The sequence below is a fragment of the Capra hircus genome, chromosome 8, assembly GCF_001704415.2.
Source record: "Capra hircus breed San Clemente chromosome 8, ASM170441v1, whole genome shotgun sequence".
NCBI lineage: Eukaryota > Metazoa > Chordata > Mammalia > Artiodactyla > Bovidae > Capra > Capra hircus.
The window spans coordinates 72,381,347-72,402,211 of record NC_030815.1 but is presented as its reverse complement, the minus strand read 5'-3'; the positions used below and the strand labels follow the sequence as shown (position 1 = coordinate 72,402,211).

Here is a 20,865-nt window from a genome sequence, read left to right as displayed (position 1 = left end):
TCTTCGAATGAAAGCGACTCATAAAACCTGCCTCTCTGTGGGGTATTGTGTTTTCCTCTATTTACATGAGTTCCACATGTTAGACCCCGGCAGGTGTGGCCAGTGTACAGGCACCCTCTGAGTCTTTAACAAATTTACACTTCAGCAGGAGGGTTGGGGCTTAAATATAAATAAACAAAATACAAAGGTTCCCCTGGAAGGGCAGTTTCATGAGGGGAGGGCTTGCTTCTCTTGTTCACTACTGAAGACTCAGACCTTTCACAGTGTCCAAAGCACAGGAGCTATGTAAGGAGTGTTTGTGAGTGGGATTTATAACTCAAAGATGGTAAAAGCCTTAAAACGTAAGGACAGAATAAAGGCAGCTAGTAGAGTGCAGGAATTTGGGCAGGACTGTACCAACAACTACTTTATGGAGGTGCTTAATGCAACTGGACTCTGAAGAATGGGGGAAAGGTGAAGATGTAGTTATAGGAAAACAGGAGGGAATACTGGGCTATAAAAAAAGGGGGGCATAAGAATAAGCTTTAGTAATGAGAGCCTGGAATGAGCCGAAATGGTATAGGAAGACACAGGGAATTAGTTTGTACATATAAATATGTCTAGGGACTTTATGTAGGAGATCTGGGTTTGATCCTTGGGTCAGGAAGATCCCCTGGAGAAGGAAATGGCAACCGACTTCAATATTCTTGCCTAGAGAATCCCATGGACAGAGGAGCCTGGCAGCTATAGTCCATGGGGCTGCAAAGCATTGCACACGACTGAGCGACTAAACTACCACCCCCAGGGACTATGCTGATGGTTCAGCGGTTAAGGCTCCGAGCTTCCACTTCAGGGGAAATGGGTTAGTTCCTTGGAATTAAGATCTTGCAAGCTGCATGGCTCAGCCAAATAAAAGAGATATTATGTAAAAAAAAGAGTAGAAAACAACATTTAGGTTTCAGAAGGAAGGATCAGCATCAGAAAGTATATATGGAGAACTTCTCAGAAGCTCAAGCCATCAGGTACCAAAAGCACAAGAGGGTAGAGGTTTCTACCTTATAAGCCTACACAGAGCTCTGGTTCTGAAAAGTTCCCAGAGAAACCTCAGTGATGGTCAAACTGGGCTGGCCAGGAAAATCAGCCAGCAGCGGCCCCCATAGCAGGCAGACCTCCCCAGACCTAGACTTGCCTGGTAGGTTCTAGCCAGGAGAAGCCTCTCTAAACACCTCTGAAGTGGGTACCGCCTAGATTCTCAACTGCCTGGGATGAGCAGGGCCGCACAGCTGTTCCTGTCCCCGGCCACGGGACCAGCATGAGCTGTGCTCCACATGAGGGACTCTTGAACTCACCACATCCTTCCTGTCCAGAACCTCCAGGAGGTAGCTGAGAAGCTGTGAGCTGGCCTCGTGGTCAGGCTTGCTGGAGTTGTCATCTAACTGGCCGCTGAGCTGGTCTATCAGCAGGGCCAGCAGCACATCCCTGCACTCTGCGGGCGAGAAGGCAGACCACTCAGCAGCTGCCGGAGCACCCCTCCACACAGCCTGGCTCCTTCCTACAGCCCCCTCTGCCTGTCCCTCCAGCTCCCAGCTCTGGACTCAGCCCTGCGGGGGCTCCCAGGAGCACGTGATTTTTAGGCATGGAAGTTCAGCCCGCTACCTTGATCTTAAATGCAAAGGAAATCCCACCTAGTGTGTAGTCCCATGCTTATAAAGTATTTAACAACGTCTAGCTTTCTTGGGGGGGCGGGGGTGGAGCTTCCTTTGCCTCAGATGGTAAATAGTGTGCCTGCAACACAGGAGATCAGGGTTCAATCCCTGGGTTGGGAAGATCCCTTGAGAAGGAGAAATGGCAACCCACTCCAGTATTCTTGCCTGGAGAATCCCGTGGACAGAGGAGTCTGGCGGGCTGCAGTCCATGGGATCACAAAGAGCTGGGTACAACTGAGTGAGTAACACAGAGGTTTTTTTTTTTTTAAGGCATATAATTTTTTTTTTTTTTTAAAAGACCAGGACTTCCCTGGAGGTGCAGTGAAGACGCTGCCTTCCAGTGCAGAGGGGTGTCGATTCAATCCCTATCAGAGAGTTAAGATCCCACATGCCTTAAGGCCAAAAAAAGAAAAGCACCTCAGAAGCCCTATTATAACAAGTTCAATAAAAGTCTTAAAAAATTTTTTAACTGAAACAACATTTAAAAAGGTCAACTTAGGGATTCACTGGCATTCCAGTGGTTAGGACTCAGCGCTTCCACCACATAGTGTACAGGTTTGATCCCTGGTCAGGAAACTAAGGTCCCATAAGCCATGTGGTGCAGCAAAAAAAAATAGGCCAATGTGATATTTGTAAGCTAAGTTATAGGAAATTAATATACTAAGCAAGTTATATGCTTTTAATTTCTTAACATGTTCTACCAAATGGGTACAATATACGCAAAAATTCCCATGCTCACTAAGCTTCATCAGCACATTTCAGTGAGTTTCACAGATATTCTTTTCATGCTTTTGCAGATACTTGGACTTCATACAGGAAGGTGCTTTCTTTCCACTATGTCTTCTTTCTGGGAACTTCATGATGATAAAATATTATTCTGATAAGTCCAGATATTCTGGGCATGAACAGAAATGACTGTGAACAGTGATACCACTTCCTCTGTTGGAATTATGAAGTGCATCCTTGCTCTTCAGCTCAAATGCCTCATCTTCATGGTCTCATTTATGCTTTCCACACCCTTAGAGGCAGAAGTTATCACAGCATAATAAGAGGTTGACTAATACTAGGTTTTCTACTTAAGAGCACTCAGTAGCTTTCTGCACTCCCCCTGACCATGTCCTTGAAACAGCTGAAATGTCTGAGCACAAATTTTGAGGCTTAGAAAATATCAGAGCCAAAAAACACTGCTGATCTGACCTAGTACAAGTCCATCCTTCCATAGAAACAGAAGCTGAGACTTACGAGATGGTCCTTTGTTTATCTGAAGTTACATACCTAGCCTGGGGCACAGTCAAGAGGGTTCTCTCACCAACCTACTCAACTTTTCCTGCTTCTGAGGTACCCTGGTAGTCCTCAGACCCTCCAGCCAATACACACAGCATGAATTACCCACTGGGACTCCCTGACCTGGTGGTAGCTTCAAAAACAACTCCCACAGCTGGCCCACCCTGACGGGTCTTGGGTTTACTGGGAAAGGACCAGGTATGGGACCTCCTTCCCATGTCAATTTTGGGGCAGGAACACAGTGATTTACACTTAATGGCTCCCTGCTTGACTAGTTACAAAATGAAGAGTCTTTTATCAATGTAGAAGTTTTCTTCCCTCGGTGCCCTCCTCCACTCCCAGCAGTAAGACGGTAATCGGGCTCACCCACAGCTCCCCCGGAACCTCTCTGATTTATAGTGACTGCCACTGCTCCTGCCACGGTCAATTTTTTGCCACTGATGTGATATGACTAGGCATGGAGTGGAGGAGAAATGTGCACAACCTGCTCTGCTGAGCAAGTACAAGCAGCAAGAAGTCCATCACTGCCCTGGGGCATCACTGCATCCCTGCCATAGGGTACCACCACCCCACAGCATCACTGCATCCCTGCCACAGGGTACCACTGTCCCACAGCATCACTGCATCCCTGCCACAGGGTACCACCGCCCCACAGCATCACTGCCCCATGCCATGACATCATGGTATCACTGCCTGCCCTGGTCCCTGGTTACTGATATTATACTCCATTTCTAGGTCAAAGGAGATGCATTTGTTTAAAAGGACCATCTTTCCTGCTTGCCTGTTGCTTTCTGGGGTTTGTATTTTGAGGACAAAGTTTGCTAATTAATGCAACATTCACTATAGAATCAAACATTAAAGAACATATGATTTTGCTCTTTCATGGAGCTAGGTAAAACGTTGAACTGATTTCACCTTCTCCTTAAAACCAGTTTCCAGGAAGCGCTTAAGTTTCAACAAGGACACAATTAATTTTTTTTTTTTAAAGGCAGCATTGGCTGAGGAAGACAATTTCTGTAAGCGGCCATTTTTGCTGGAGACTCACCCGACTGCTGGAAAAGATTGCTCTCTACTATCTTGGTCATGCAGTTCAGTTTCTGGCGAACTAAGTGGTTGTCAGGGATGCTCTGGATGAATTTGCAGAAGAGCACACTAGAAGAGAAACCCGGGTAGTTAGTGGTTTTATCCTGCCTTGTTGAAGGGAATAAGCTTTTCCTCTCTCGTGGGAGATTATTTGGGCGTGGAGAGGTTGACCTGGAATTCTCTCCTCAATGACCGGAGAGTCTGTCTCTAAGAAGCCAAGGAGAGGCCATATTCTGCATTCACTCTAGGGCTCAGCTGGGGAACTGAGTCTGCCAAACCTGCCAAACAGTCAGGTCCATCACTGCTTTGCAGACCTGTCTTTATACTCAATTTCTGCAAAAGCCTTTTCTGGCTAATTCCACCCCAGTGTCAATCACCATCTGACCTGGCATTCCTGGGGTACTTAGGTGTATGGCTGGAAGCATATTATTATGCATTTTTTCCTACAGTTAATTTTATATCAGTGCATTTTGTTTCTTTGGAGAAAGTGCAAACCTCTCTCAGGGGCCTTTATCCTCCCTAGAACTGAGCACAGAAAGGTGTTCAGTTCATACGTGTCCATACATGTTAGAAGAATCACAGCATGCGTAGTAGTCCAAGCTGAAGCCGAGCAGGGGAGTTGCATCTCCTGTTAAGAAATAACAGGAACTTCCCTGGTGGTCCAGTGGTTAAGAATCTGCCTTGCAATGCAGGGGATGCTGGTTCAATCCCTGGTTGGGCAACTAAGATCCCACATGCTGTGGAACAATTAAGACCGAGCTTTCTGGAGCCCATGTAACACAATCAGAGAGGCTTGAGTGCCGCCATTAAGACCCAAGACAGCCAAATAAATAACTTTTTTTTAAAAGAAACAATAGTTTTTGGCTATTTACCTGAGTTCAATAGGATCGAACACAAGTTTGACATCATTAATGATGCTAGGAAGGTACTTCAAGGCTGCCCCCTGCAAGAGAAACAAAAAGGCAGATTCAGTCATCAAGCAGGACAGATACAGAATTTCCTGCATGATCTCAAGAAGAAATGACCAATGCTGGGAATCAGGAAACTGGACATGAATATTCTTGTGATGAAGGAGAAAGCCAGTATTGCTAACACAAGATCTCCCATCATCTTTCTCCTAAAAAAATCTGGACAGACAGCTTTCCACTGTCCGTTTAGAATTCATTTTTTCTATCCAAGGAGGTAATCAAAACCTTGACATTTCCCTCACAAAGTTGCCAGAGGGAGGAGAAAATAAAGTTCAGATCTGAGTCCTTAGGGATTACATATTTTACATTTAAAAAACTGCTAAGGATGATGATGATGATGACTTTGGGCTTCTGGGGAGAAGGGAAGCCCTAAGAAGAAAGCCTGCTGCTTGAATCATTATCAAGATCAATTGGCTAAATTCACAGAGGCCATAAAAGCCGTGCAAGGGATGTCTAAAAGGGTAGCTTGTCATCTTTGGGAAAATGTCTATTTAGGTCTTCCGCCCATTTTTTGATTGCGGTGTTTGGTCTTTTGATATCGAGGTGGATGAGCTGTTTTGCGTATTTAGGAAATTATCCCTTGCAGGTTGCACTGTTTGCAAATATTTTCTCCTATCCTGTGGGTTGTCTTTTTGTTTTCTTTATGGCTTCCTTTGCTACGCAAAAGCCTTTTAGTTTGATTAGGTCCCACTTGTTTATTTTTCCTTTTATTTCTTTTGACTTGGGAGACTGATCTAAGAAAATACTGCTGCGATTTATGTCAGATAATGTTTTGCCTATGTTCTCTTCTAGAAGTTTTAGGTGCCATGGATTATATTTAGACACAATTAAGCACATGCAAAGATGCTCAACATCACTGATTATTACAGAAAAGAAAATCCAATGAGCTTTATCTCACACAGGTCAGAAGTCTATGAACAATAAATGCTGGTGAGGGTGTGGAAAAAAGGCAACACTCCTACACTGTTGGTGGGAATGAAAATTGGTACCACTATGAAGAACAGCATGGAGGTTCCTCACAAAACAAAAAATAGCATCACTATATCATCCAGCAATCCCACTCCTGGGCATCTACTAGAAGAAACACAAACTCAGATCTGAAAAGATACATGCACCCCAATGTTCACAGCAATACTATTCACAAAAGCCAAAGATGGAAACAGCCTAAGTGTCCATCAACAGAGGAATGATAAAGAGGTGCTATGTATGTGTGTGTGTGTGTGTGTGTGTGTGTGTGTGATGGAATATTGTAAGTAAGTGTTAGTCACTCAGTCATGTTCGACTCTTTGCCATCCCATGGACTGTAGCCTGCCAGGCTCCCCTGTCCGTGAAAATCTCTAGGCAAGAATACTGGAGTGGTTGTCACTTCCTTCTCTGATAATGGAATATTACTCAGCCATAAAAAAGACAGATATCATATGACATCATTTATATGTGGCATCTAGCAATAACATAAATGAATTTATTTATAAAACAGACTCACAGACATAGGGGAAAAAACTTACAGTAATCAAAGGGGAGAGGGTAGGAAGGGATAAATTAGGATTAACAGATATAACATCAGGATATATAAAATAAACAAGGACCTGCTGTATAGCATAGGGAACTATATTCAATATCTTATAATAACCTGTAATGAAAAAGAATCTGCAAAAAATACATATGTATAACTGAATCACTTTGCTGTATACCTGAAACTAACACAACATTGTAAATCAACTCTACTTCAATAAAAATAGGTAGCTTGTCTTTGGGAAATGAACATTTGAAAATACAAATGTACGAAAAAGTGAATACAAAGTGATTTCCCCTTTACTTTCTACAAGTCATTCTAAAATTAACAAGTTTTCCATGAATGAGGATTATTATTTTTTTATCATGCACTGCAAGTTTTTCATTCCCCAGAACATTCTCACCCACAGTATTAAGAGCAGCCCAAGTAGATCAAGCTGACCTTGATCTTAACAGCTTCTTCCATAGGCCTGTCCATCAGTGAATTGAAAGAAAGAAATAACTGGCGGATTGAATTACTAAATTCATCTCCATCTTCACTTTGGCCATAAAATCTAAACAGAAAAAAAAAAAAGAAGGCAGTCAGATATTCCATCTTTAAAAGACATTTTTCAATAGCTTTGTTGCCTACAGGATGCTAGAGGCCCATGCCTCACTTGTCACCTCTTCACACTGCACGGAGCCGTCACAAGTGCTCTAACTAAGGTGGTTCAGGGAGGGGCCCCGAAGCTGGGAAGTCATCACCACCTGGCAAAAGGAAGGTAGTGATTTGTATGTAAAGTCCTACAACAGGGCTCTCCTCCTGGTCCCCTCAAGCTGTCTGAAGGCCAGTCTTGGTGATGTCCTCCATCATAGTGGCGTGTGGGCATTCCTGGAACAGAGTGGGGAACAGCCAGCTGCTGCTTTGCCTCAAGTAGCAAATGAGCCCTGCCTACAAGCCCAGCATCCTCAGCTCATTAGAACAATGTCCAATAAGCAGGGGACTTTCTCAGCTACCTAGACTGACAGCTCAGTCCTTGCCACCTCCTGCCCTCCAACCCTCCCTTCTCTCTCACCTCTTCTAATCATTCTATCTAATCACCCTGCCACTTGAATCATTCTGTCTCATCACATCAAGATCATTTGTGCTGAAGTTTCAGACAATAGGTAGTAAAGTTCTTCAACCCAGAAATGATCTGAAACCAATCTAGTCTGTGAGTCCAGTTAGCATTCTTCTATCTACTGACCTGGCCAACCTGCTCCACAACAGGGCCCTCACAGGACACAGGCCACCTGGGCCTTCACTGATACTGTGCTTTGTTTCTTGCTTTTTAAATTTAAAAAAAAAAAAAAAAAAAAGCTTTTCGCCATGCTGTGAGGCATGTGAGATCTTAGTTCCCCAATCAGGGGTCAAATACACCTGCATCAGAAGCTCGGAGTCTTAAATGATGGATCTCCTGGGGAGTCCCTGATTCATGCTTGTTTAAGTAAGGTACCCTGCTTGTCTATCAACTGAAAAGTTGGGTTTTCTCCTAAGTAGAAATCAGAAGGCTCATGTCTCAAGAAACACAAAAGTACTGAAACTATTGTCCAAGTGCACTTATGCTGGGTGGCCATCTTACCACCAACTGGCCAAGAGTAGGGATGGTTCAAACTTGGAATTTTATACACACACTCAAATATATATGCATATACATATTTATATTAGTCTCCTCCATTCACCTATAACCTATATGGTACCTATGGAATGTGAACTTCTCTGAAAATTATTCAGAGAGTTCCTGCGAATTCTCAATTCATCCATTCTGCAGAACTGGAAAAGAACTTTATTTGCAATTTATTCCATGAAGTATCTCAAAATGAACATGTGCAAAACAGAGCTCACTTGATTTTCCTGCTCATCTTTCAATAGTCCACATCTTGGCAAGTAGCACACCAAACCTAGAAGTTATCTACAATTCTTCTCCCTCACTCTCCCACCCATTCTAACAGCGAGTCCTGTGATCTCTTATCTCTAAATTGGTCCACTCTCTGCATCTCACAGGAGACAGACTCACCGGATCTCACATTTGAACTATAACAGCCTACTGGAGGGAGGGTTAACAGGGAGGGGATATATGTATACACTACAGCTGATTCACATTGTTGAAACTAATATTGCAGAAACACACACAACATTGTAAAACAATTACCCTCCAATTAAAAAAAAAAGCCTAAAACTTAAAACACAACAAATTATAGCCTATTAAGTGGTCACCCAGGTTTCACTCTTAACCCCTGGCAATCCATTTTCCACCTAAGAGATGAGATGATCTTGTATTGGGTTGGCCAAAAAGTTGGTTCAAGTTTTCCCACAGCATCGTACAGAAAAACCTAAATCAACTTTTTCGCCAACTCAGTAAAATATAAGCCAGGTATCACTACCTCTCTAACTGAAACCCTTCAGTGATTTCCCATGACACCTGGAATGAGATTTGAACTCGTTATGATGACCTAAGTGGTCTCCATCATGCATCTCTGCCTGCGAGGCTCCGTCCTCCCATTCTGGATCTCTGTGCTCCAGCAACAGTGGCTTCTCCTGATTCCTCCCACAGGTCACTCGGTGCCCCCGCAGGACACCTGCTATAGCTGTTCCTACTCCCCACACTTCTCTTACCTGAGGCCTTCAGAGGCCAGCTCCTTGTCTTTCAGTCTCAACTCAAATGCTAGCCACCAGATAAGTCTCTCCCACCAGCTCAGCTCAAGGAGCCTTCCCAGGTCATTGTCACATCAATGCCTTCCCTCCTAGCTTTTATCTACCTGAGATGATCTTGTGGGCTTCTTTATTATCTGCCCCCCCTGACCTTGATGTAACCCACAAGCATCACTGGAGCAGGGACCTCGTCTCATCTGTGCTAGACCCCCAATACCCAGAGCATCCTACGTTTGTGACTTAAAAAAAGGAATTATGGACGTCACTGGGAGTCCAATGGTTAAGACTTCACCCTCCAACACTGGGGGTGTGCGTTCAATCCCTGGTCGGGGAGCTAAGATTCCCACGCGCCCTGAGGCCAAAACCAAAACATAAAACAGAAGCATATTGTAACAAATTCAATGGAGACAAAAAAAACTATTAATTAAAAAGGGACTAACATGAGATTGCAGGATTAAAACCAACCTTCTCAGTGTCCTATTGCGTCTGTAAAATCCAAGCGATTGAAAACAACAAAATTCTGTAAAGCAATTATCCTTCAATTAAACAAACAAAAAAAAATCCAAGCGATTGGAGAATACAGATTGCCAGACTCTCTGTCCCAGCTTAAGCTCTTCTTTAGAATGAGAAAACATCATAGGGAAAAATAATAATAAACAGGCCATCTGGGCCTAAGTTCAACACAGTCACTCTCTTAGTTTCATGGGTCAATTAACTTGGCTTTTCCACTGTTGTCATGCGATCTGACCTTGAAAATGATGAACACAGTGCTGTTGTTCAGTCACTCAGTCGTGTCCAACTCTTTGTGACCCCCTGGACTGCAGCAGGCCAGGTTTCCCTGTCCTTCATCTCCCAGAGCTTGCTCAAACTCACATCCACTGAGTCGGCGATGCCATCCAACCATCTCGTCCTCTGTCGTCCCCTTCTCCTGCCTTCAATCTTTCCCAGCATCAGGGCCTTTTCTGATGAGTTGGCTTTTCACATCAGGTGGCCAAAGTATTGGAGCTTCAGCTTCAGTCCTTCCAATGAATATTCAGGACTGACTTCCTTTAGGATTGACTGGTTTGACCTCCTTGCAGTCCAAGGGACTCTCAAGAGTCTTCTCCAACACCACAGTTTGAAAGTATCAATTCTTATTAGCACTCAGCCTTTTTTATGGTCCAACTATCAATGACTACTGGAAAAATCATAGCTTTGACTAGACAGACCTTTGTTGGCAAAGTTAAGAGCAAAAGAACACAATGGACTGGATGCAATGAAACATTATGAAGGGTAAAAGAGTCAGTGAATCATTAATGGAAATTAATTTTTTAAATTTCGTCAATTAAGGTTTTCTTTTTATGTTTTTATGAGGATACTTATTGCTGAACATCAGGGTTTGGTTTGCTATACAAACTTTTAGGTAAGGGAACGTTTCCTCAGTAGGACATCCTAACCAAATACGTGGAAATTCAGCATTAATTATGAAATACAAATACCAAACAATAAAAGACCATCTGAAAAGACTAACAGAGGGTGAGTATACACCCTGTGCTAGGGGAACACCACTAGCTTCTGCTAGGGAAGAAAGAGTTGTCATTTGTCCAGCTCAACTTTTAAGTCATTGAACATGTTTATAAACCGTAAAAATGTACAAATTCACTGTAGAAACTTTGAAAATGGAGATAAAAAATAAACCTACTTAAAGTCCTCTTACCTACAGTTTTACTATTAAAATTTTCACATATTATGCATCCAGTTCTAAATTATTTTTGAAATTGTGATATTATGTTTTCTACCTTAGTTTTGAACCTATCAGGGTTATCTTGCCTCATTTAAAATACCCTACATTTGAAAGGGTGCAATACACATACTGTAACATTCATCTTTGTTCATACTTGATGGATTTCTTTTCATAAATTTTTAGATGGTTTATCACTGGACAAATATCTTCCTCTGCTTTGCGTGTATATGTTTGATTTTTATTCACAGTGCCCAATTTCCATCCTTAAAGAGTTTATATTCCTATCAGCATTAAAACACATGGCTAAATTTGTCCACTCTTACCAAAGGATGATGAAGATTTTTCACCTTTATCAAATGCAGAGGTAAAGATGGTGTGTATATTACATTTTAATAGTATAAATTATTTTAAAAATTTAACTGACCACTTGTTTTCTTTAGTAAATTATATTTTTGGTTTGTATTGTATAAGGATATTTATCATTCTGTAGTTGATTTTTAAGAGCCTTTAATTAGTAAATCTATTGACCTTTGATCTTTACTATAAGTCACAAGTTTTTTTCTGTGTTTGCCTTTAATTTTATGATTTTTAAAAAAGAGGTTTAAAAAACTACACAGGCTCAAATCACAGTCTTGAAACCCTCTTACTTGCAGCTTTATGCCTATGAACATTTTAGTATGTTACCTATAGTTTCCGAAGTACAAATCTGCCTTAGAAATATACTTTGGAAATCCAGTAGCGATGGCAATGAGGTTGTGGACATTCCCAGAAAAGTTATTTTTTCAGTTTTGATTTCTATTGTTTTTGATGGAGCAGTTATCCTAGGAATTCAAATTGGGAATTAATCATATCTTTAGGGCTTAGTTTCACCAGGCACCTCAGCTTGAAGTCAGCAAAGAAACACAAACCTCAGAAACAAACCCCCCTAACAATTGCTACTATTTCCATCTACTTCCAGCAATAGTTCATGATCCTAGATTTGCACATCCAATATCATCATGAAGCTCCTTGCTATTTTAAATACAGTCTTGCCACAGGAACCTGACTTCCTACACATCTGTCACCAATAAAGGCTCTCATTTAGGGTTACACATTGTAGCCACCTGCATCCCTCAGTCCAACTGCCACTACTGCCTTAGAAATTCTGCTGACCCAAAAGGACTCGGCATGAACCTTCTTTAAAGGCTGCACAGTCCACCCTTAGGTTTCCCTGGTGGCTCAGTGGTAAAGAAAATGCCAGCAGTGCAGGAGACATGGGTTCAATTCCTGGGTCGAAAAGATCCCCTGGAGATGGAAAGGCAAAGCACTCCACTGTTCCTGCCTGGGAAATCCCATGGACATAGGAGCCTGGTGGGTTGCAGTCCATAGGGTTGCCAAGAGTCAGACAGGACTGAGCAACTAAACAACAAGTTCACTCTCATCCTCAGCTCTAAAGTTCTGAAATTTGACAGTTCCATGACCCAAAAGCTCACAGAGCTGAACATGTACACAAGGAATAAGAAAAACTACTGTCAGAGAGGGTGGAGAGCATCAAAATCGTATTACCATTACCATTACCTCAAGTAGAGTACTCTAGATTGGATGATGAACCTAAACAAGTACTTTAAGGCTTTCAAAGCAGCAAAAAGCAATTCTGTCTTGCTGGAATCATCTGCATTTGCCACATAGAAGTTCAGTACCTTGGAGAGCTTCCTGAAAAGGATGAGAAAGAGAAAAGCATCAATAGGGCAAAGTGGTATTCTGGGGCCTAAGGTACACTACACAAAAGGGAACTTGGCTTCCTGGGAAAGTAGATGTCATAACTATAGTAATTATTTCTTCTAGAAATTTCTTCTTCACTGCAGTCTAGGCTCAGAGCTTCCCTTCTGCTTAGAAACAAGGGATACTTTCTTTTCCTTTGCAGGATTATTTTTAAAAGGATCAAGAAAAAGAGCTGAAGGGGTGTGAATTGTGAGGGTATTTTAATCTCTAGTATGTTATACAGGGGTTTCCCAGGTGGCACAATGGTAAAGAATCCGCCTGCCAATGTAGGACACATGGGTTCGATCCTTGGGTCATGAATATCCCCTGGAGGAGGAAATGACAACCTACACCAGTATTCTTGTCTGGGAAATCCCATGGACAGAGGAACCTGGTGGCCTAGAGTCCATGGGGTCGCAAAGAGTAGGAAATAACTTTTTGACTAAAACAACATGTTATGCCAACTTTTTCAAATCTTCCTGTAAGGATGGATTTATCTACCTAAGTAGCCACCTTAAAAGAAATCTAATTCCCTCCAATCTGCCCCAACTTTTTAGAATCCCTAAATTGGAGCCAGATAAAAATTTTATTGTATGGGAAGAAGAGCAGCCCAGAGTTCTGAGCATCTGAACAGATAAAACTGCTCTGGGATTGCTCTTTATGTTTTTCTAGAGTCTCTGGACTAGGCATTGTTTTAATCTTGGGCCATCTCACATTTTTGAGGGCACTGAAATTCTGAACTTTTCTTCTGGGAATCTTTTTGAGCCAGTATTAAGAAAAATTCATAGGAATCATGTAGAATTGATCAGTTATTGCAAATCAACTCAGATTACTGAAGCACACCACTTGGAGTCCTGCACTTGGCTCTGTGTAATAAAGATCCAATGATAGGATTTCATCTTTTTCTTTTTTTGAGTAGAGTTGACTTAAAATGCTGTGTTAGATTAAGGCGTACAACAGAGTGCATCAGTTACACATATACATATACCCACTCTCTTTTTAATAGTTATCTATTTTATATACAGTAGTGTATATGTAGTTGTGTATATGTCAATCTTCCAACTTATCCCTCCCCTTCTGTATCCCCTGGTAACCATAAGTTTGTTTTCTCCACCTGTGACTCTACTTCTACTTTGTAAAAATAAGTCCATTTGTACTATTTGTACATCACTTTGCCAAGGGTCCATAGAGTCAAAGCTTTGGTTTTTCCAGAGTTGGACCACAAAGAAGACTGAATGCCAAAAAATTAATGCTTTTGAATTGTGGTGCTAGAGAAGACTCTTGAGAGTTCCCTGAGTTCAAACAAGTCAATCCTAAAGGAAATCAACCCTGAATATTCACTGGAAGGACTGATGCTGAAGCTCCAATACTCTGGCCATCTGATGCAAAGAGCTGACTCATTGGAAAAGACCCTGATGCTGGGAAAGATTGAAGGCAGGAGAAGGGGATGACAGAGGATCAGATGGTTGGTTGGCATCACTGACTCAATGGACACAAGTTTGAGCAAACTCCAAGAGATAGCTAAGGACAGGGAGCCCTGGCGTGCTACAGTCCATGAGGTCGCAAAGAGTCAGACACAACTGAGCAACTGAACAACAACAACTTTTTTTTTAGATTTCACAAATAAGTAAGATCATATGAAGGATTTTGTCTCTTGTGGCTCTTGCCTTGGAAATTCAGGCTACTGGGTGTAAAGAGCTGCCTCATTGGTTTATCTGCTGCTTCCCTGAACCTAGAGGGAATTATATCTATTGTGTTAATTGCTGATTATGCTACATTGACACGGCTTTAATGTCCCTTATGTTTATTACATTTTTGAACCATTATGCAGATAAAACCGAGAGCTTTCTTGTTCAGTTCAGAAAAAAAACCATGGGATCAAAGGTCTGAATGACAGAGCAGGTCAGCAGGTAGCCTGACAGATCAGCTGGCAACAACTGGCACAATCAGGCCTACGCCATGTGAGAAACATCCCTACATCCCTGCCATCTCACCTACATTCCTGTCACTACCGTGCTGCTCTGCACAAAAACCAGAATGCAAGGGGCTGGGGGACAGGCCACCCTGTGGTGAGCTGGGCACTGCAAGGCAAAGACCAGAGTAAACACCAGTCAGGTCTCATAATACAAAGACAGAAAGAAGGCTTCACTCTGGGAAAGGTGGGGACCATTCCCTCTTATGTAAAAGAAAGAAAACTCAATCTTCTATCCTCTAAGCCAGTTTTCTGGCACCAGGGACCAGTTATGTGGAAGACAATTTTTCAACAGACCAGGGGAACAGAAAATAGTTTTCAGGATGATTCTCATAAGGAGTTCGTAATCTAGATCCCTTGCATGCAGTTAATAGGAGGGTTCACTCCTATGAGAATCTAATGGCACCACTGATCTGATAGGAGGCAGAGCTCAAGCGATGATGTGAGGGATGGGAAGTGGCTGTAAATACAGATGAAGCTTCCTTCATGTGATCACCAGCCACTCACTGGCTGCTGTGGGACCTGGTTCCTATCAGGTCACTGACCAGTACCAGCCCATGACCTGGGGGTTGGGGACCCCTGCTCTAAGCAATGACTTCTACAAAGCATTCGTTGTGTAGAGTTGAGGGTATGACCTACAGTTCTCTAGCATGTGGTCCTCTTTCACCTTCTGGTTGATCCCACTGGCACCTCTGGCTGATCCCACTGACACCCACCTCCTAAGATCTTGGGTAGGGTCCTCTGTCCTGGATCATGCTCCTAACAACTTCAACTCCTCACCTATAGATGCTCTGGATTCTTAAGGCAGTATAGCCTTATCTCTTCCATAACTTCCCAGAGATAAGGGCCTGAATATAATCCTTTTTCCATGGTTGGAACTGTTGGTTCCCACTTTCCACCAGGAAGTTTAGCACAAGGTTCTGTACTTTAGAGGTGCAGGTCCTCAGCTCATGGCCTTTTGGTTTCTCAACAACCCAGCCCCTGGAGCACAAGCCAACAACCCAACCACAGACCCTTCCTGGGCCTGGTACTCACACGTAGGCCAGAGTGGCGCTGAAGTGCTTGTAAATGTAGGTCTCGAGAACAGGGTTGAAATGCTGGAACTTGATGTCTCCTATCAGTGAAATAATAAACACCTGCCAAAGGTGAAAAATATAAATAGCAGTACAGCACAAACCCCGGCATTCAGTCAGCAAGCTGGGTCTCAATGTATGGGGCCTTCTTTTCCTTCTTGATTATTTTGGCAGCGTCCCCAACATTACTACTCCAGAGCTGAAGAGAAGTCTCAGGTTTCTTTTTATTTAACATGAACAGAGAGCCCATGAAGTGTCAGGCACTGTGGTAAATGCTGGGAGGAAGACCATACAATCCAGCACCCCCTGGCCTCTGAGAGCTGACCGCCAGAGAGAGCGGGCAGGGCGCTGGTAAACAGGTCAGGGAAGAAACCGGAATCGGAGGGGACAGGGTGTGAGGACGGGCTTCCTGAGAGAATAACAGATACTATCGCAAGGATACAGCTAATGAAATACTGAACGACGTCTCTCTTCTCAGCGCAGTGTGGGTGCCCCTAAAAACTGAACTTCACCAGACTTCTGGGTCTCAATCCTCTGCTCAGATGTTAACTCTTATTAGGTGACGTCTTATCACTACCAGACACACAACCAACAAGTAACCACTTTGCACCTACTTATGAAACATGCGTGTGCACTTAGTCACTCTGCCATTTTTGACTCTTTCCAACCCTATGGCCTGCAGCCCACCAGGCTCCTCTGTCCATATTTCCCAAGCAAGAATACTGGAGTGGGTTGCCACTTCTTTCTCCAGGGGATCTTCGCCATCCAGGGATGAAACCTGGGTCTCCGACATCTTCTGCACTGCATGCGGTTACTTTACCACTGAGCCACCTGGGAAGCCCCATGTTCTGGTTCAGGGCCAGACAATTTTAAATCAAGTTAAAGGGATTCTTTTACGTCAAATGTAGTAAAATATCTCATTTTCCCAAATGAAAAAGAAAAAGCATATCAAAAAGGAAGATTTAACAGGAATTGAAGAAAAAAGGTCTTGACTCTAAGTCAATCATATCTAGGTACCACCCTGGTGGCCCAGTGGTTAAGAATCCATCTTCCAATGCAGGGGACATAGGTTCAATCCTGGGCTGGGGAACTAAGATCCCACATGCCACAGGGCAACTAGGCCTGAGCACTGCAGCTAGAGAGAAGTTCAAGCACTGCAACTAAGAGCCATCACAGCCAAAAATAAATAAATAAAAATTTTAAGAAGTCAATTGTATCTAACATGACTTCTGGGAATGTTGCCTCAAGAATTCATCAGAAAGATGGATACAAATATTTATGCAGGAGGATACTGTCACCATTATTTATAATAGTGAACTATCAAAAACCACAAAGTTGTGAGAATGAACACTAGGTTATCATGCATAATTGCTTACCAGTGCATCAAACACGAGGAAGTCATATGTTTCATCATCTGACATTTCCATCATGATGTTAAAAAGTGCATCTAGTGTATCTTGCAAAAACTGAAGATAAGAAAAACAGACAGGTTATCTGGTGCTTTCAGTTTAGCTCCAGGGTGCAGAAATACGAGAATTAGATTTCAAAAGAAGAGCTTTAAAAATAGCATTTTCTTAAAAACTGGCACACTTGCTTCCCAATGTAGACTAGGGGTTATGTTTACACTCATTGGGTTCATTTAAGATACTGAACTAAGGATGCAGTGGCTGTAGTCTTATCTGTGAATAAATAAACATACCTTCACAATCTCTCCTCCATCCACCTCCATTAACTTCTTCAAATTGTGTTTAATATTCTGAGGGCTTGAGCGCCAATTTAACAAGCCTAACAGGTCAACTGGGAAGAACAACCACAAACCATGAGCGTTAGACACAGATTTGCAGAGCAATCCACACACACAGCTCTGTAGAGAAGATCATTGCTCCTACAGGTGGCTAGAACCTTATGCAGTCTTTTAATTTACTGTCTCTTACCTAAGTCAAAGAAAACCTTTTAGTCATCTTTCCTTCTTCACAGAGAAAAAAAAAAAAACAACCACAAATGTACAAGAACCTAAAACAATTCCTGAATAGAAGGCACACCTCTCATGTAAGATATCACCATCTTACACAGGAATCGCTGAAATAAGCTACCTTCCTTTAATTTGCTGCACTGCTTAATCTGTCTCCTGTCACTCTGTGTGTCTTGGTGGATGCAGAGGGGAAAATAAACTTACAAATGTACATTAATTCATTTAAACATCACATCCACACTGTAGAGATTTCATTGATTTTTTTCAACTTAAAAAGTTTATTTTATATTGGAGTATCATTGATCCACAATGTCGTGTTAGTTCCAGGTATACAGCAAAATGATTTAGCTATAGTGAGTGAGCGAAAGTCACTCTGAAATGTCCAACTCTTTGCAAACCATGGACTACAGCCCACCAGGTTCTTCAGTCCATGAAATTTTCCAGGCAAGGATACTGGATGGGTAGCCATTCTTTTCTCCAGGGGATCTTCCTTGGGTCTCCGAGGAATCAAACCCGGGTCTCCTGCACTGCAGGCAGACTCTTTACCATCTCTGAACTACCACGGAAGTCTGATTTAGTTATAATATGTAATATGTATATGTAAAAAGAATATATAAATATATATGCTCTTTTTCAGATTCTACTTCCCACACAGATTATTACAGAGAATTATTATAAGAATAAATAAGAATTATATAGGAATATATAAGAATATATACTGTAATAATATGAGTATACACAAGAATTATATGTAAGAATATAGTTATAGTAACATATAATATGTAAAGATATATAATTATATATGTAAATATATAGAAATTATATATTCATATATATGTATATATATTCTTTTTCAGATTCTATTTCCCACATAGATTATTACAGAAAACTACTCTGAGTAGAGTTCTGTGTGTTATTCAGTAAGTCCTTGATGGCTACCTATTATATAGGTATGTATATGTTATATATAGGTATGTATATGTTTTACAGGTATGTATATGTATTTTATAGGTGTGTATATGTTAATCTCAACCTCCTAATTTATCCTTCCACCCCACTTTTCCCCTTTGGTAAACACAGAACAGATTCTGTTTCATTTTATTGTTTCATTTTTGAGATGAAGAAACTTAAGCTTTGTGAAATTAAATTACCCGCCTTAGATTACAAAACTGCCAGAGAACAGTATGAATGGAATTTAATGACAGATTTTCTGATTCCCCAAAACCATGTCCTTGCTATTCTATCATACTTCCTCCCAGAGTTCTTCAAAGAAATAAAACAGATGGCAAATCAGATGGGTTGCTATACTGAAGGATGGCAGAACAGATGAATGGCTTGCAGGGTAACTCTGCGACAAAAATCTTCGGGTGTTTTTGGATTTAAAATGCAGAATTTGGGATCTGTAAACCACTTACAATGGGCTTTCGTGGTGGTTCAGTGGTTAAGAATTCACCTGCAATGCAGGAGACCCAGGTTCGATCCTCGGGTCAGGACGATCTCCTGGAGAAGAAAATGTCAATTCAATCCAGTATGCTTGCCTGGGAAATCGCATGGGCAGAGGGGCCTGGTGGACCACAGTGCATGGGGTCACAAGGGTCAGACAGGACTTAGCAACTACCCAACCACAAGCCATTTACAGGTCTAATGAACGTCTAGATACTTAAAGTGTCACTCTGGTGTCATACTAAAGCAGGCATCTGGACCATTACTACTTTATCATTTTCTCTAGTGCATCAAGTTACTATTACTATTCGTACAGCATTTTTTAGTAAGCGTAGCACTATGTATTTTTTAATCAATGGATCTGTGTAAACACGTATGTAAGTAGTTGAAAATGTATTCTGTTCCTGAGAACAGCCAATTTGCTTCAGTGTGTCTGTTTTACTGGCATGCACATGTTTAGTCCCTGGGAAGCTTCCAATGCCTAGAGACAACCCACTGTCAACAAAATAAAATCCCAATAGCATTCACAGCAGAAGGTGTTTAAGTCCCTCCTAGGGTTTGCCTGCCAGCCCATCACAGGCAAACAGATCAGCTCAATACTCCCCAAGCTATAGCATGCTCTGAAATAATTTTCTGTCTTTACTTTCCTTTGTTTGAAATGCCCAGAAATACTATACTGCTTTGACCAAAAATTTTGTTCAGGTTTTATCCATATGCTGTTACGGAGGGACTTCCCTGGTGGTCCAGTGGTTGAGAGTCTGCCTTCCAATGCAGGGGAACACGGGTTTGATCCCTCATCAGGGAATTAGGTGGAGGAGGAAATGGCAGCCCACTCCAATGTTCTTGCCTCGGGAATCCCAGGGACGGGGGAGCCTGGTGAGCTGCCATCTATGGGGTCACACAGAGTCGGACACGACTAAAGCGATTTAGCAGCAGCAGCAGGGAATTAGGATTCCACATTCTACTCTACGGAACAACTAAGCCCACGTGCTGTAACTACTGAGCTCGCACGCTCAGAAGCCTGCTCGGTGCAACTGGAGATAAACCCGTGCACCACAACTAACACTTGATGCAGCCAAGTAAATAATGTGTGCTTAGTTGCTCAGTTGTGTCCGACTCTTGCGCAACCCCACGAACTGTAGCCCACCAGGCTCCTCTGTCCATGGGATTTCCCAGGCAAGAATACTGGAGTGGGTTGCCATTTCTTTCCCCAGGGGATTTTCCCAACCAGGGATCAAAACCACGTCTCCTGCATTTGTAGCTGGATTCTTTACAGTCTGAGCCAACAGGGAAGCCCAAATAGGTAATAAATAAATACATTTTAAAATTTATTTTTAAAAAATAGATGTTATGGAAAAACCCAAGCAAACTTTTTGGCCAACCAATACTATGGATTTGGTCAGCTGCTACTTCTACCTCAAGACTCATTTCAAACTTTATTCCCTCTGGGAAGACAACCAATCGTTCTGTTCTATCTGCACTCCTTGTCCATCTAAATATACATTAGGACAAGTAAGTAATGACACACTTGACATGTTTTTGTCTCTTCCCATAGATAGAAACACTTGAGCGGAGGGACCATATTGCATTCATTCTTAAACCCATCACAGTGCTAGCCACCTAGCAGGTGTTCAGTACACACTGGATCAAAGACTGAACAGCAGGATGGAATCAAAACCAGTAGCCCTGAGGAAATTGGTAGTGTCCACAAGACAATTCTTCACTCCTTACATAAATAC

At 42.2% G+C, this 20,865-nt stretch overlaps 1 protein-coding gene across 1 annotated transcript in view; it reads right to left on the bottom strand.

Annotated features, from left to right (window-relative positions):
- Nucleotides 1-20,865, bottom strand: part of DOCK5 (dedicator of cytokinesis 5) — a 274,029-nt gene that overhangs the window by 73,378 nt on the left and 179,786 nt on the right. Inside the window, exons 19-26 of the mRNA XM_018052344.1 lie at nucleotides 17,411-17,508; nucleotides 17,088-17,177; nucleotides 15,674-15,774; nucleotides 12,484-12,618; nucleotides 6,975-7,086; nucleotides 4,925-4,995; nucleotides 4,015-4,121; nucleotides 1,329-1,465 (exon numbers count right to left, since the gene is read on the bottom strand). Coding sequence (XP_017907833.1) covers nucleotides 1,329-1,465; nucleotides 4,015-4,121; nucleotides 4,925-4,995; nucleotides 6,975-7,086; nucleotides 12,484-12,618; nucleotides 15,674-15,774; nucleotides 17,088-17,177; nucleotides 17,411-17,508 — 851 coding nt within the window. The remainder of the gene's footprint in view (nucleotides 1-1,328; nucleotides 1,466-4,014; nucleotides 4,122-4,924; nucleotides 4,996-6,974; nucleotides 7,087-12,483; nucleotides 12,619-15,673; nucleotides 15,775-17,087; nucleotides 17,178-17,410; nucleotides 17,509-20,865) is intronic.